The sequence below is a fragment of the Saccopteryx leptura genome, chromosome 8, assembly GCF_036850995.1.
Source record: "Saccopteryx leptura isolate mSacLep1 chromosome 8, mSacLep1_pri_phased_curated, whole genome shotgun sequence".
Taxonomy (NCBI): Eukaryota; Metazoa; Chordata; class Mammalia; order Chiroptera; family Emballonuridae; genus Saccopteryx; species Saccopteryx leptura.
This window is the reverse complement of record NC_089510.1, coordinates 67,843,681-67,859,441: the sequence shown is the minus strand read 5'-3', so window position 1 is coordinate 67,859,441 and position 15,761 is coordinate 67,843,681. Positions and strand designations below refer to the sequence as shown.

The window sequence follows — 15,761 nt, the reverse complement described above, 5'->3', positions numbered from 1 at the left end:
TATCTGGGGACCCATGTTTAATTTTCCCACGGCACACCTGACCCTGTCTCACGGCACACTGGTTGAAAAACACTGATATATATAATAATAAACCTCATAAACCTTTCTTATGTATGGCTTTCTAAGTCTGTATACCACAATGTAACAAAGTCAGAGCTTACCTAAAAGACATGGGCATCCTACTTTGTTTACATGATTGCACTAAATCTTGTTGATGCTGTGCAAGTGGATGTAATGTCTGTTTTGTTGGTGGACTCTTTGCAGCACCAGATGCCTCTCTTCCGGAAGAAGATGGTGTGGGAAATCCTTCATCAGCAGTTGCTGTGAGAATGCCTCACCTGGTCCCTTTGCTGCTGGTGGCTCTTTCATGGATGGTCGTTTCCATATACCTCATGCGTTGTGGGTTAAACAGTCCCTGCATCACCTGTTTTCCCACAGGTACTGAACTGTCAGCCATGCATGAAGGCCTGCACCCTAGTGTCCTGACTGGTATGCAGAGGGCTGCTTGCAACCCTGTTTGTAAGGCTGTACTGGTCAGAGCTCTGGACTATTCAACCCACACAGGAACAAACGCTAATTAATACTTTTCTTTTTTTTTTTTAACCCCCCCCCCCCTCGTGAATGTGGAAAATGCAGGATTTATTCTATGAGTTGTTTTTATTCTGTTTGTTCACATGTATTCATTCACTCACTCATTTGCAAACATAATGGGCAGTGGCTGTTTCCTGCTGCTTTTTTACAGTAAACTCTGAATTACTTGTTTGAACTATTTATTTCTGTAAAGAATGTTAATCAAGCTGCCACTCCCTGCTGAAGATGTGGAGGGAGATCTGTGTGGGGAGGAAGGAAGTGTTAACTTTTTCTAATAACCTGGAGCAGTAACTGCCAACTTGAAGCTGGAGGTTGTCTCTTTTTTGAGGCTTGACAATGCCAGAAGCGCTGTGGTTAGGCTGTGACAGCCTCTCAGAGCGAGTCTGAGGCTGTGGCACTGACGGGGCTCGTGGAAGAGGGGGACTGTGGCCAAGCAACCCTGGATAGTCAGGAATCATCAGAAGAGGGTCATGGTCATCCTAAGAGACTTTCCTTTCTGAAAACGAGGTGACTGCTCCTCTTGAAACTGGATTTGTTGAAGTAACTGTAAACCCTAAATCTTCCTTTTCATCCCAGATCTGGTTGAGTATAACCCTCAGAATTCTAAGGGCTGGCCTGAGCTGTTGATTGCAAAAGATACTCGTCAATTTAAAGCTAGTTTTCCTCAAAAGTTTTTTTTCTTTCTATATAGAAAGCTGAAATTAAGTTTTGTACTCATTAGGATTTACACCCCCTCATTCTACCCCTACTGAAATTTATGGAAGAAAATTTAGTACTTGGCTCTGAGGTTACCAGTTATACAATAATCTATTTTGCATATGAAAATTTGTATTTAACTTTTTGTTCATTAAAAACTACAGTGGTTATGCATTTTTAATTTCGGAAAGTTTAGAGTTGGTCAGAAGATATTTTGCAAGATCTAGTGCCTAGTGTTGCTTTTCCAATGTAATAAAAGGTTGCCTGGCAGAACCTGAAAAGTATCTGCTGAAATGATTTCTAACCCTTTCCCTGTAAACTCCCAAACTTATCCTGATACACAAAAGCAGGAGGTAAAACCAGAAAAATTGAGCATGTGTTAGCTATGAATCCACATGTCTGCTGTCCAGAAGCCCCAGGCTGCTGGTCACAGACATGCTATTGCAGCCCGTTTTTCTGATGCTGTAAAAGTCTCGGTATGGGACCTGGGCCTGTCGTGCAGATTGAGACTGCTGTGCCTGCTTGATGGCCAAACCGGAGGACATGTGTTTAGGTGATGGCGATGACAAGCCGGTTGTGCTACATCTTCCTCAAGCTCAGGCTGCACAGAGAACCCTTCCTGCAGCTTCTGTTCCTTTCCCGAGGCTGCTGAAGTGGGACCAGTGAGTACTGGGATCAAGTTGCCCGCACAGCCAAAAGAAAAGGATTCCCTGCGTCAGCATTATATATACTAACAACCTGGTTCCCACCTGGCGCTAGTAGGTTTCATCTGAGAATGTAGAACTGTGGTTAACATTTGTTCCATGGGAGTAAATCCTGTCAGGAACGGCACTGTGCATGCTGCCCATACGAGTGAGGCCGAGGGACATTGTGCTTGTACTGCGTTATAAGCATGTGAGGGGGCCTCACTGAGCTTTCCCTCCAAGTGTTCTTACTCTTCAGGATAGCTCTTCATCTCCCAGGACACAAGTAAATGAGCAAGAGCAGAGAGTTAAGTTAGAAAATGGCATTCTACTTAACCCTGCCTTCCTGAATTTAATAAGATACTATAGGCAATTTCTCCCTTGGTGCAGAGAAACTTGTTAAAAGAATTTTTATATTTAAACAGTTTATGAAAAATACAGTCAGGTGATAAAAAAAAACCCAGCTACTGATTCAATCAACATTGTACATCAATATAAATATTGAAATCAATATTAAAGCCAGGGAGATGATACGTATATATTTTTTTATTATAGTAGTTTGGGGGTCTGAAAAAAGGCAGAGTGAACCACTGTTCATTTTTAGTAGGCGATCTCTCCTAAAGATCGAGTGATTGTTGGTGAGCAAATGTCTTTTTCACGTTTGACCTTGAACCAGAGTCGGGATGCGCGTAGGGGGAAGCAGACTTGGGGCGTGTGGGCCGTGCTCTGGAGAGCCCCATATTCTACCTCAGTTACCCAAGGCTGTTTATTAGAACTTCTGATCTTTTCCTCTGAAATCCGAAGCATGTGTCGGAGAGGGCCCTGTTAGATGACGGATGTTTGCTGCACTGGGAGCCGCGCGGTGCGGGACCAAGGTGTGAGTGTGGGGAGAGTGTGTCCTTAGAGGTGTATTGAGGCTCGGATGCAGGTGAAGAAACAAGGTAGAAATTCTTTTCTTTTTTAATTTTCATTGAATTTATTGGGGTGGCATTGGTTAGTAAAGGGTTGAGCAATTTAAGTAATAACCATAGTACTGTAGTTTGCAACATGTTTAAATTGGCTTTTGTGAACTAACTGGGACTCTTAATTTCTTTGATAGATTGAGAAAAACTCTAAGGACCCAGTGTTTAAACAAACTTTGGCACTTGTTTTTAAGTTGGGGATCTAGCTGGCTGTATTGCTTTGATCATTTTTTTAAAAAATTATTATATACAAGGAAAGGGTTTGGATGTTTGAAGAAGGTGTTGATTTTATCTATTTACCAATAAATTCATCTCTTTAATTCAGGGACTTTAAAATTTTTTTGATTGCAACTCAGTAATAAATATTTCATATTGTGATCATACACATATACATATAATGTGCTTATTTATGGACACAAAAGTTTTACAACGTTACCTGTGCTTACCCTCTAAATTTTAATTTGGTAGTTTTTAAAAAAGTGCATAGTGACCACCAAATTGATTTCTAAATCCACTGAGGTTGAAAATCCAGTTTGAAAACACTGCTGTAAATGAGCCGACAGCAAGATGTGGATCATGTTGCAAACAATATAAAGCCTTAGACTACAAAGATACGGTAAATGTGGGGCTGTTTCGAGATGAACCAATCGAGGGAAACAGGCCAGAACCTCAGCGGACCCAGGTGGTGGAAGCAATCTTTGTTTAGGATTTTACATTGGTGTTTCTAAAATGTTAAGTGCAAGTCCTATTACTTTTATTTTGGATGTAAAACAAAGGGTCCTGTGGCCCAATGAATGTGTATATCATGTGCTGCATAGCAAACATAATGAATTCGTGTCTTAATCTAGCATTTCTGAAACCTTGGGCATTGAGCCCCTCTCTATGACATCTGTGGAGCCCTGTTGTACGGAAACGCTTTGGAAAGTGTCGAGAGAGAGCAGCAGTAGTTTTCTGAAGCACGTACTTGAAATCTCCACTGCGGATGCATCTGTCCTCCCGCACCCGCACGCACACACTGCTTCCTTAAAATTGTACGGTGATCTGAAAGTCTGTTTTTTCTCTAATTGTATCTGTAATAGGTGTTCATAGTAGAAGAAAAATAAAATACCGCTGAAAGGAAAAGAATTTTGAAAACTCACCACCAGAGTTAATAACTCTTAATATTAAACATTTTGGTATAAGTCTTGGTCTTTGATACATACTCCTTCATATGTGTATGGATAAGTATGTGTGTTGTGTTTGCTTGTGCATGTAGAAGTTTTGTCATTAACAAATATGGACTGATACAATATATATGCTATAATAACCCTCTTCCACTTAATTTATCTTGACCATATTTTCATGTCAGTAAATATTGGCATTTTAATTGCAGCATAGTGTTCCAGTGTATGGCTATAACATGAGTCATTTAATCCACTCTTGTTGGACATACTGTTGTACTGCACAATGTTTGGATTTTTCTCTTAGGAGAAATTTTTAGAATTAAAATCAGGGAAAAGAATCACCCATTGATACTTTGACTTATTTCTTCTGGCACAAGTTTTTATAAGACATAAACCATCATCATCCTATTTCAGCACTTATTAAATGTGGCTCATCCTTTTTTTTTTTTTTTTTACAGAGACAGAGAGAGGGATAGACAGACAGGAATGGAGAGAGATGAGAAGCATCAATCATCAGTTTTTTGTTGTGGCACCTTAGTTGTTCATTGATTGCTTTCTCATATGTGCTTTGACTGGGAGCTACAGCAGACCGAGTAACCCCTTGCTCAAGCCAGCGACCTTGGGTCCAAGCTGGTGAGCTTTGCTCAAACCAGATGAGCCCGTGCTCAAGCTGCAACCTCAGGGTCTCGAACCTGGGTCCTCCACATCCCAGTCCGACGCTCTATCCACTGCGCCACTGCCTGGTCAGGCTAATGTGGCTCATTTTGATTCACCTTTTATTTCCAGCAGGTAGGAGAGGGTATTTTAAAGCAAAACCTTCCCTAACCGAAAATAACTTTTTAAAAGCCTGTCGTTTTCACCATTAACAAAATAAAAATTTGGTAATATCTTTTTTTTTTTTTTTCAGTGAGAGGAGGGGAGGCAGAGAAACAGACTCCTGCATGCACATTTTTTTTAGCACCTGAGGTGGAGGCCATGGAACCATCTTCAGTGCCCTGGCCAACTTGCTTAAACCAATCTAGTCATGGCTGCTGGAGGGGAAAGGAAAAAAAGAGGAGGGGTGGAGAAGCAGATAGTCACTTCTTTGTGTCCTGACTGGGAATGGAACCTGGGACATCCACACCTTGGGCTGATACTCCACCACTGAGCCAACTGGCCAGGGCCATGGTAATATTATCTAATATTCAATTCACATTCAAATTTTCCTGATTGTTTAAAAAATATCAGAGTCTTCTGTAATCCGGATATACAGTGGGCTGAATATTGGCCTCCAAGAACGTAAGATTCCATTTCAATCTCTGGAACCTGCAGATATTTCTATGGCAAAGAATGATTAACCCTGTGAGTAGTGAGTTTTTTTCATGCTCGCTGACCCCCGGGAGTGAATTTTTTTTCAAAAAATGAAATTAGTTTTATTAACTTAAAATCATGTTTGTTTGATAACCAATCTATGGAAACAAGAAGTACATTTGCCTTTTTTTAATGTTCATTTTCAAAATAAATTGATCGTACTCTGGATGGTCAGGAGGCATGAGGATGTACATGAACATCCGTACTACTCAAAGTGTTAAAAGATCTTGGGAACTTAATGTTGGATTATTGGAGTGGGTCGTAAGTACAATCACATGCTTTCTGAGAGGAAGGCAGAGGGAGTTTGGAGACAGAAGAGGAGGAGGAGGTAATAAAATGGGCCTAGGGAATACTTAAATTTTTATACTCATTCATTTTTTATTTTTTGGCAGAGACAGAGAGAGGGACAGATAGGGACAGACAGACAGGAAGGGAGAGAGATGAGAAACATCAATTCTTCATTGCGGTTCCTTAGTTGTTCATTGATTGATTTCTCATATGTGCCTTGACCACCGGGACAGACCGAGTGACCCCTTGCTCGAGCCAGCGACCCCGGGCTCAAGCTGGTGAGCCTTGCTCAAACCAGATGAGCCCGCACTCAAGCTGGCGACCTCGGGGTCTCGAACCTGGGTCCTTCTGCATCCCAGTTTGACACTCTACCCACTGCGCTACCGCCTGGTCAGGCTTTATACTCATTTTTGTGGAAGAAGAAAATCTTTATGTGTACCTAAAACAAAAGCTGGAAAAAGCCACCAGTTGTTAATAATAGCTGTCCAGACAGGCTCTGTTACTTTATAAATTTGTGTTTGGAGAGTTGTTTTTGTTTAACTGAAAGGAGGCAATAAGGTTAGGGAAGCAGAGACTGGAATGATTGTACCACAAGCCAAGAAAGCCTGGAGCCACCCAAGTTGGAAGAGCCTTCAAAGGGAACCTCGCCCTGCTGACACCTTGATTTTGGATTTATGGCTCCAGAACTGTACAACTAAATTTCTGGGTGTTTTTTTTTTTAAAGATTTTATTTACTGACTAAAGAAGAGTGAGAGAAAGGTGTGGAGGGTAGAGTATCAACTCTTAGTAGTTGCTTCTCTCACATGCCTTGACCAGGCGAGCCCGGAGATTTAAACCGAGATTTGACCTGAGATTTGAACCGGCAAATTCAGCATTCCATGTCGAAGCTTTCTTTATCCACTGTGCTACCACAGGCCAGGCAGTTTCTGTTGTTTTAATCCATCAAATTTGTGGTAGTTATAGCTATCTCAAGAAACTAATACAGGATCCAAATAAGATGTACAAATTGCCTTGGGTTGCCCTGATCACCAGAGATTATTGGAGGCAAGTGGGAACATTCTTGTCAATCACATCCGAGAGGTGCACTAGTGGGAATTAAGTGCCTTGGATCCAGGACCAAATCACTGCTTTTATAAGAGAATCCTCGGAGCACCGAGGATAAGCTGGAATATAATTTTGTTTTATGAGGTTTTCTGAAGGAGCTATTAAGAACACTCAAGGCGTCGAGAGACAGTGACTGTACATGTCTGGTGTGAGCTGGAATAGAAAACCTGTATGTGGAATGTCTTAAATTTTAATTCATCAGCACCTTAAGGGGAATGTTGAGTGGAAAGAAAAAGCAGCAACAATTGACTGTAAAATGGAAAATTTCCAGCAAAGTTTAGTCATTAGCGATAGCAGGCCAAAGAAATCTCCTTTAAACTCTGAGACCATGCGAGTTGGATGCATGTACTATTTAGACTACTCTTGTTTAAATACCTAGGTCGTGGGCTTCTTTCGTAATTGTTAATGTGGGGAGGCCTCTATTGCCTTCTTCCTTCCCCAGGGACAGAGAAATCACTAGGCCAGATGCTGTTCACACTCCAGTCCTTACCCTATTCCTGTCCAGTCACTGAGCCCTCAGATCCCAGACTGAAGCCAGGTTTTCAAGTGTCCCTCCTTCCCTTAGAAGTCCAGTGTTTGCTCCCACCCTTGCCCTGCCCTGTCCGGATACCTTCTTCCTGTCTAGGGCTAATTGTTCCCTTTGGTTCTTTGTTGAAACCCCTCCAAACTTCCATTGATTCTCCTTTTTCTTTTCTCTTGCTTCTCCCTCTGCCATCATTCCCAGCTCCATGTTGTAGGGAACAATGCAGGCGGGGGGGGGGGTAAATGAACTAGGACAGAAAGGATGATGTTCAGGCCTACTCACCACGTTTAGTGGTGTTCCTAGTATGTCCAAAACCACTGTGGGTCATGGGTTTTCAAGGGCTTTAATCCAAGGAAGCAGGGAGAGGTTTGGAGTCATGTAGGCTAATGAATTTCAAAACCTTCGTTACTGACCTAAGTCTCCATTTAATGATTATCCTTTTATTTTGCATAAAATCATGCTCAATTAGGACTTTCTGGGATGTCAGGATGTCAAGACAAAAAAAATCTGTGCTTCAGAGCAGGAGAAAAAGTGAGTTCACACATGGTAAACAGTGCACACTCAGGAGCTGTTCTTGTTTAGGTGAGATGGGCTACCACTGCGTCCTTCCACTGTCTCCTGTGTGCTGCCCTCGGGGAGCTCAGCTGTGCTCAAACCATCGTGCCAAATTATTCAGCACTTGGGGTCTCAGAAAATGGGCCATGAGAATGTCTGCTTAGGAACAAGGCCAGCTGTTCTTGTTCCTGTCTTCTACCTCTCCATGTGGCTTCCCCCTCATTGCTGCAACCTGAGGACAGCTTCTGGGTGCTTTGCACCATGGTGAGTCAGGCGTCAGTGTTAGCACCTCCTTACCTGTCGCACATGTGCAGAGAAGGATTTTGGGAATGGGCAGTTTAGGAGCTAGAGGTAAATCATACTTTGCTGCCTGGAATGAAGGCCAAGGAAGGAAACCTGAGCAGCAGAGCCAAGAGCGTGCACGTTGGAGGTTGCGGTCTCCTCTCTCACCCTGCTCCCCCGTCACCTGACAGATTCATTACCACGCCTTTAGACCGATAGTTAAAGCCAGGGGTCCCCAAACTTTTTACACAGGGGGCCAGTTCACTGTCCCTCAGACCATTGGAGGGCCGGACTATAAAAAAAAAACTATGAACAAATCCCTATGCACACTGCACATATTTTAAAGTAAAAAAACAAAACAGGAACAAATACAATATTTAAAGTAAAGAACAAGTAAATTTAAATCAACAAACTGACCAGTATTTCAATGGGAACTATGCTCCTCTCACTGACCACCAATGAAAGAGGTGCCCCTTCCGGAAGTGCGGCGGGGGCCGCATGTGGCCCGCGGGCCGTAGTTTGGGGACCCCTGGTTAAAGCCTTCCTTTAAAGATGCGCTGTTTTTCCGGCTGTTCATCTGAAATGCACACCTCAACCCAGGGAAGTTTCTAGTAGTAACCCTCTTGGTTAGGGACCCTGTGGCACATCTCAAGCCTACGGTCTGTTTCTCCTGAGGGCAGCGGACTGAGTCCTAAGTGGGGGAGGAGAGAAGGTGGAGCCATATGTCCTCGGATTTCTAATAACCATAGGAATAGTAATGTCCTTGCCCATATTCATGCCAACAGCAGCAGTGAGAACAGCTGGCACCTACCTACACCAGTGGTCCCCAACCATTTTGGGCCATGGACCGGTTTAATGTCAGAAAATATTTTCATGGACCGGCCTTTAGGGTGGGACGGATAAATGCACAAAGTAAAATTATGCGACCGGCATAAAAACTGGTATTTTTTTAAATCTTTGTTTCTTATTTATTTATTTATTTATTCATTTTTTAGAGAGGAGAGGGAGAGACAGAGAGAGAGAGAGGAGAGACAGAGAGAGAAGGGGGGAGGAGCTGGAAGCATCAACTCCCATATGTGCCTTGACCAGGCAAGCCCAGGGTTTCGAACCGGCGATCTCAGCATTTCCAGGTTGATGCTTTATCCACTGCGCCACCACAGGTCAGAAAAACTGGTATTTTTAAATATAATTGTCGAACTTATGAGACAAGCATCAAGAGTGAGTCTTAGACGGATGTAACAGAGGGAATCTGGTAATTTTTAAAAAATAAAACATTGTTCAGACTTAAATATAAATAAATAAAACTGAAATAATGTAAATTATTCTTTCTCTGTGGACCGGTACCAAATGGGCCACGGACCGGTACCAGTCCACGGCCCAGGGGTTGGGGACCATTGACCTACACACCATAAAACTTTTAAAATCAGCATCTCAGAAATTGAAAATGGGAAAAGCAGGAGTAGAGATGCAACATAGGTAAGGAGCAAGTTTTAGGTGATTCAGGAGCTCTCAAGAGTTTGTCTAGAAGGGGAGTGTGGCTGTACTATGAACGGTCACCCCCAAAGGCCTGACTGACCATCTCTGGCAGTCTAATGTTGGCTGGGCATTCCTGAGATTGCTTGGATGGCAGACCACACAGGTCTAAGAACACAGGCTCGTAAGGGGAGTAGGACCATTCTCGTCCAACCTTGTTAGATATGGGACGCTTTCAATTGGACTTCTGGGGAAGGGGTGAAGTACCTCCTCCCTTGAGTTGTCAGGCATGTTGGCCTTCCTCTTTCTCCCATACAAGGACTAACTCTCCCTGGCCAGGCTCAAGTCCTCTAAAGATAAGGGCTGGTCTTACCTAGTTTGATATGCAGTCAGTCCATCCCACTGGTCATGTGCTTCTCAAACTAGCACACGAGGGAGTCACCTGGAGGGCTTGCTGGACTGGACTGCTGGCCCCACCCACCGAATTTGAGTCAAGGTGGGCCCTAAGAATCTGCATTTCTTTTCTTTTGTATTTTTCCAAAGTGAGAAGTGGGAGGCAGTCAGACTCCTGCATGTGCCCTATTGGGACCCACTTGGCATGCCCACCAGGGGGCGATGCTCGGCCCCTCTGGGGTGTTGCTCCACTGCAATCGGAGCCATTCTAGCGCCTGAGGTAGAGGCCATGGAGCCGTCCTCGGCACCGGGGCCAACTCTGCTCCAATGGAGCCTTGGCTGTGGGAGGGGAAGAGAGAGAGAGAGAGAGAGAAAGGGGGTGGGGGAAGGGTGGAGAAGCAGATGGGCACCTCCCCTGTGAGCCCTGGCCGGGAACTGAACCCAGGACTTCCACACACTGGGCCGATGCTGTACCGCTGAACCAACCGGCCAGGGCCGCCAGGGCCGAATCTGCATTTCTAAAAAGTTCCCAGGTGATATTGAGGCTATTGGTCTGGGGACAACACTTGGGCTTCCCCCAAAGACTTTCCAGGAGATGCCAGCCCCCCGTCCCAACTATATGTGCCACCCCGTTCCCCAAGTCCCCTCACACCTGGAGCCCTGACCCCTGAGGCTAGGCAACGCTTATTAAAATAAGAAACCAGAACACCAGGGTCTTGTTAGCTGGATATATTTCTTTTTGTTGTTTTGTTTTATCACAGAACACTGTTTGCAGCAGAGGAAACTGGCATCGCAGTCTGCCGGTCAATGGCTTGTTCACAGAAACCAGTGCACGTTCATCCTTTAGCGCAAAAGCCCTACGGCGCGTGCCCTACTGAGATTCAGGACATCTCCAACGTTTTCTCTCTCTGTTTTTCTTTGTCATCTTGTTTTCTAATAAACATTTTCAAGGTTTGTCCCAAGGAAGGCCATCTGGGTCCTTGGCTAGCGGAAGTCAGAACAGCTGTTGCACACTTGGACTGTCACCTTCTCCAGGCTGGCAGTTGATATCTTATTTTTTTTCCAACTCATTTTTATTAAAAAAATAAAAAAAATGCTCCAACTATCAGTTTTACAAAATCTCTAAGGGAAACACAAGAGCAAGGTGCTGAGGTAAAAAACACCTGAGGTAGCTTTTTCTGTGTGTTTGTCTTGTTAAAAAAATCTGTAAATTTAACGCCCTGGGCCAACGACCTCATGTAAATTGCTATTTTCTTCCACATTTCTTTTTAAAAGAAAGAAATCATTTTGCTGAAAATTGATGGCTTATACACCAAAATGTAAAAAGACAAAATATATTCTTTCTTTGCAGAATTTTTCTTTGTTGGGTTGGTTGGCTTGATGGGCTCCTGTTTTCCTCTTCCAAAATGCTAGGACAAGTACCATTGACTCTTGTTGTTTTGAATAACCAAGTATAAGTTGAGGCTGGTTTGTGTGTTTCGCTTTTGTTCCTTTTTTGTGATGTGATACTCAGAGCACTGCTTTGCCTGGGGGGGAGGGTGCATAGATAGTGGGACTGAAACAGGGATGTGGGAATTAAAAAGAGTGGACATGGAGAATGGGAAGAAGGGAGGGGGGGGAGATAAACAGAGAGAGACAGAGAATTATATAGCAGTATGCAAAAACCAGTTTAAAACCTGTGGAGAAAGAGAAAGGGGTGTGTGAACTAGACAGGATGGAGAGACAGAGATTCCTCTGCAGAGACGGTATCCCTTCTGTTGACATACACAGGTGATCCAAACTGCTGGGAGTGTCCTTCTGACGCCATTTTGCTGGGTGAATTTTGGGTGGGCGGCCCTGAAGCTCTGTACTAAACCATCAGACCCCCCTCAAAGAATGACTTGATTCTTTCAAGTCTAGAAAAAAGCCTGCTTTCTCTTTAAAAAGAAAAAAGTAATATTTGATTAAAAATTGGAGTTAGTTGAGTTATTTGATATATTATTTCTAAAATATATTAATGCTGCAGGCACCCTGTGTAACCCACAGGCCACATATCTTAACATCTTTCCCCTTCTAATATGTACACACATGTACAGAGACAATTTTCCATAAAAAGAAAAGGTTGTGAATTTTGCTTTGTTTTGAACACATTCACCTATGTTAGCTCAACTAAAAGGGATAGCGTGGTGGGCGTGAGGGAGATCCGATGATGGTGCGGTGGATGCTGGGAAACCTGTGGAGGACCTGGGGGGGGGGGCAGGGCCGGGGACCGCCCCCTCCCGCCCCCCGGCCCCGCCCCTGGGCTCTCGGGCCGCTGCAGCGTCCCTGGCGCCTCCACAGACTTCTCATTCCTCAGGATGGTCTTTGGTTTGCTCCCGATCTGGCTGGCTGTGTTTGGTCTCATTCTGTCAGGTGTTGGAAGGGCTACATTCATCCGTTGTTTTGCTGGTGCCTGTGGGAGCCTCACTTGCTGCGCTGTGAGGCGACTCCCTGAGGATATTTCTGCTCCTGCTGCTTCACCTGCTGTACAATTTCCCTGATCTTGCGCTGAGCAGTCTGCAGCAAGGGAGGGGGAGACAGGGGAAAAAAAGGAACCCAGTTCTGAGGATAAGCGGTGGGGGGTGGGGGTGGGGTAGGACTTGGAGAAAGGAGGTCACCTCAGCAAAGTGTCACCACCTGCTGAAGCCATCACTACAGGGTCCTTTCTCCCCAACCCATCAATGCTGCTGGGCAGGATAAGGGGGCAGAACCCCAAAAGCTTCTAGTTCATTGCCAAACAGGAAGCAGAAATAGGAAACCAGTGACCAGGTGACTTTGCAGAGGTCAGACAGCACCCCTCCCAGCTGCACACACTTCAGCTTCCAGCGCTGCCTGCCCACGTTCCTAGAACCACTAGGAGGAGCGTTAGGGTGATGGCTGGGCAAGACGACAGACAGGAAGTGAGAGGGGGGAAAGCGAGAAACTGGAGCCGACACTCCACTCTGACCTACTGAGAAACATGTGAACCCAAACGCTACCCCTACCTCACCCCGGGCTCCCACTGCAGGAGAGCCCTGCACACTGAACTGTGGGGACCTGGCGGCTCAGGCCCACCCGGGGCACTGCAGGAGCTGGGGCTGGGGGCAGGCAGGCATGCACACTGAACTGCAGGGACCTGGCGGCTCAGGCCCACCCGGGGCACTGCAGGAGCTGGGGCTGGGGACAGGCAGGCCTGCACACTGAACTGTGGGGACCTGGCGGCTCAGGCCCACCCGGGGCACTGCAGGAGCTGGGACTGGGGACAGCCAGGCCTGCAGGCAAAGGCACAGCCCTGGGAGAGCCAGCTGACTGCTAGACACACCTTCAGTGTAACCTCGGCTTAGACTGCATTCACTGGTTTAAGACAAGGACGAAGACTGCTCTATCTGAAAACACAACCAACAAAAAGTATCAAAAAGAACTAGGCCACCTGATGCCGCGTCACCGGCCCTTTCAAATGCCAGAGAAGTAAGTGGCTGTGTGGAGGCCTGTGTCCCGATAGGGGTATCACAGTGAGGTGGAGGAGGAGAGGGAAGAGATATGAGGTCTCCTGTGATGGGTCTCCCTGAATGGTGAGATCTGGCACCCAGGCTGGTTCTCAGGGCCCAGCTGGGGAACCCCGACGGGGGCCCTTGCCTGGCATGTGGTTCCCAGCCGAGGAAGGCGTGACCGAGGCCCGAGCAGGAGGGCAAGGGAAGCCAGGAGCCAAGAGCTCGCACTTGAGCATTTCGGGGTCTTGAAATGATCTTGGTTTGACTCCAACGTTCTACACTGTTCCTCCAGTTCCTCTAACATGCCTGCGGGGCAGCAGTGGGGAGAGGGTCTGGGGCCATCTCCCCTGCCTGAAGAGCCAGGGAGAGGGTCCATCTCTGAGCGGGTTGGGAGGGGTGTGTGTGCAGGGGCTGTGGCCACGTGACAGGCCACCAATAACAGAAGGACTGAAAAGAGACTGGCAAGAGAGACCAGATCCTCACAGCACAGGTACCTGGCTAGCAAAGAAATGCCCAATAATTCTGACGATCACTTCTTCATTCTCATCCGGTGTTTGGTCTCGGGGCACAATGACTTCTGCGCTGGTTAAGTTCTGCAGCTCATTCACCTGTGAAGGGAGAAAGGTGGTCTTAGAAGGAAGAGGGAGAGGGGAGTGGCAGAGGGCAAGGAGGCTGGGAGCTGCTCGCCTTTCCTTCCATCTAGCACACTCCTGGGGGCTTCCCTGCCCCTCGTCACATGGGCCCATGCTGGTTTGGGCCATGGGAGGCTCAATGAAAGGGAGACAGAGTCCAGTCCCCAAGTCCATGGAGCTGCTTCTAGGGCTGAGTGTTTATTCTGAGAGTAAGTTGCCACCACTGTGGTTCTTGCACATGCTCACAGTGACCCCAGGCTTCCCAATAACCCAGGGGTGAAAATCACTACTGGACACACTCTCCTGGATTCCAAAGTAAACGTGCCTTTCTAATGATGCTCTGCTCTCTTCCCTGTGCTTTATTTTCATTCTTCCTCCCTCTCTGGGCCATGAAATTTTACTGAGAGGTCGGAGGAAGACACGGGGTCAGGGCCTCTCCCCTCCCACGCTCCCACGCTCCCACCCAGAGCACCCACCCCTGTGCTGGAAGCGGGAAGCCGAGCAGCCTTGGTGGTGGGCGGGCTGTCGCAGGCACCCTGGCCCTCGAGCCCGCTGTGGGAGGCGGTCTCCCTCTCCAGCCACGCCTTTCAGCCCGAGCCGCTGGTACCCAGGCTCTGCCGCTCACACCAGCAGGAACAGCCCTCAGCTGGGCTTCCATGCTGCTCCTCAGCTTCTGGATCTGTGCCAGCTGGGCTCCACAGCGAGCCCCGTTTCCCTCCCCGTGCCTTCCAGGCCGGCTCTCATGCTGAGCAGGCCCTGGAGGGCGGCGCAGGTCAGTGGCCTGTCTTGCTAATTTGCAGTTGCTCCGTGTGACCGGTGGCCTCCTGGCTCAGCTCCTCAGTCCCGCTGGTGAACCAGGCTTCAGCATCCTTCCGGTTCTCCTCAGCCGGGACCTCACACTGGCTTCCCCTGTCACTCAGTATCTTGGTTAGGTCAACGCAGGAACGGAATCCACCTCCACTGACCTGGCCTCACCGGGCCCCTCAGGGTCTCCCTGTCCTGGTTCTTCGGCCTGCTCTTCCTTCAGGCCTTCAGCCCACATCCCCAGGGGGCCCTGCCAGGGTCAGCGCGCCCAGCACCCTGCACAGGCCGATGGCCGCTCATGCGCAGGGCCTGCTCCATTTCAAACTTGGTTCGGAAGTCATCGGCAGCCAGACGGGTACTACTCATCTGCAGGACAGTCTTGAAGTTCTCGATGTTGGCACCAAGAATCTTGTCCCAAGGTCCTCAGTGGTCTGGTTGTAGTAGCTGTGGTCGTGGGCGGGCCCAAGCCACTGCCGTTGGTTCCAGTCATGGATCTTTACCTCCAGAACACCACTGACCTTCTCCACGTGGGAGAAGGCGGTCAGGGTCCCCTTCTCGTTGCCCACCAGCAGCCTGTCAGACCCAGCCAGGGCACCCGCATAGCTGCCATCACAGCCCCCAGAAGAGGACAAGGACACGGCACAGCCGCCCGAGGCGCTGTGGGTGCTGAGCACGCCGTAGGCGCCACCTAGGCTCCCGAAGTACAGGGAGGCTGACTACTGGCAACATCTGCAGGAAGTCCTATCAGAGGACACTAGGAAGTCCTACCAGAGG

General features: G+C 47.1%; 2 protein-coding genes across 9 annotated transcripts in view; one reads left to right on the top strand and one right to left on the bottom strand.

Moving 5' to 3' along the window:
- SENP2 (SUMO specific peptidase 2) overlaps positions 1–4,430 on the top strand; it is a 52,007-nt gene extending 47,577 nt beyond the window's left edge. For all 4 annotated transcript variants that reach the window (XM_066346823.1, XM_066346825.1, XM_066346824.1 and 1 more), the window contains one exon: positions 265–4,430. In XM_066346823.1, coding sequence (XP_066202920.1) covers positions 265–327 — 63 coding nt within the window. In that variant the 3' untranslated portion in view covers positions 328–4,430. The remainder of the gene's footprint in view (positions 1–264) is intronic.
- A 6,347-nt stretch (positions 4,431–10,777) lies between these two features.
- IGF2BP2 (insulin like growth factor 2 mRNA binding protein 2) overlaps positions 10,778–15,761 on the bottom strand; it is a 189,150-nt gene continuing 184,166 nt past the window's right edge. For all 5 annotated transcript variants that reach the window (XM_066348023.1, XM_066348024.1, XM_066348025.1 and 2 more), the window contains 2 exons: positions 14,046–14,159; positions 10,778–12,598 (listed from right to left, as the gene is read on the bottom strand). In XM_066348023.1, coding sequence (XP_066204120.1) covers positions 12,506–12,598; positions 14,046–14,159 — 207 coding nt within the window. In that variant the 3' untranslated portion in view covers positions 10,778–12,505. The remainder of the gene's footprint in view (positions 12,599–14,045; positions 14,160–15,761) is intronic.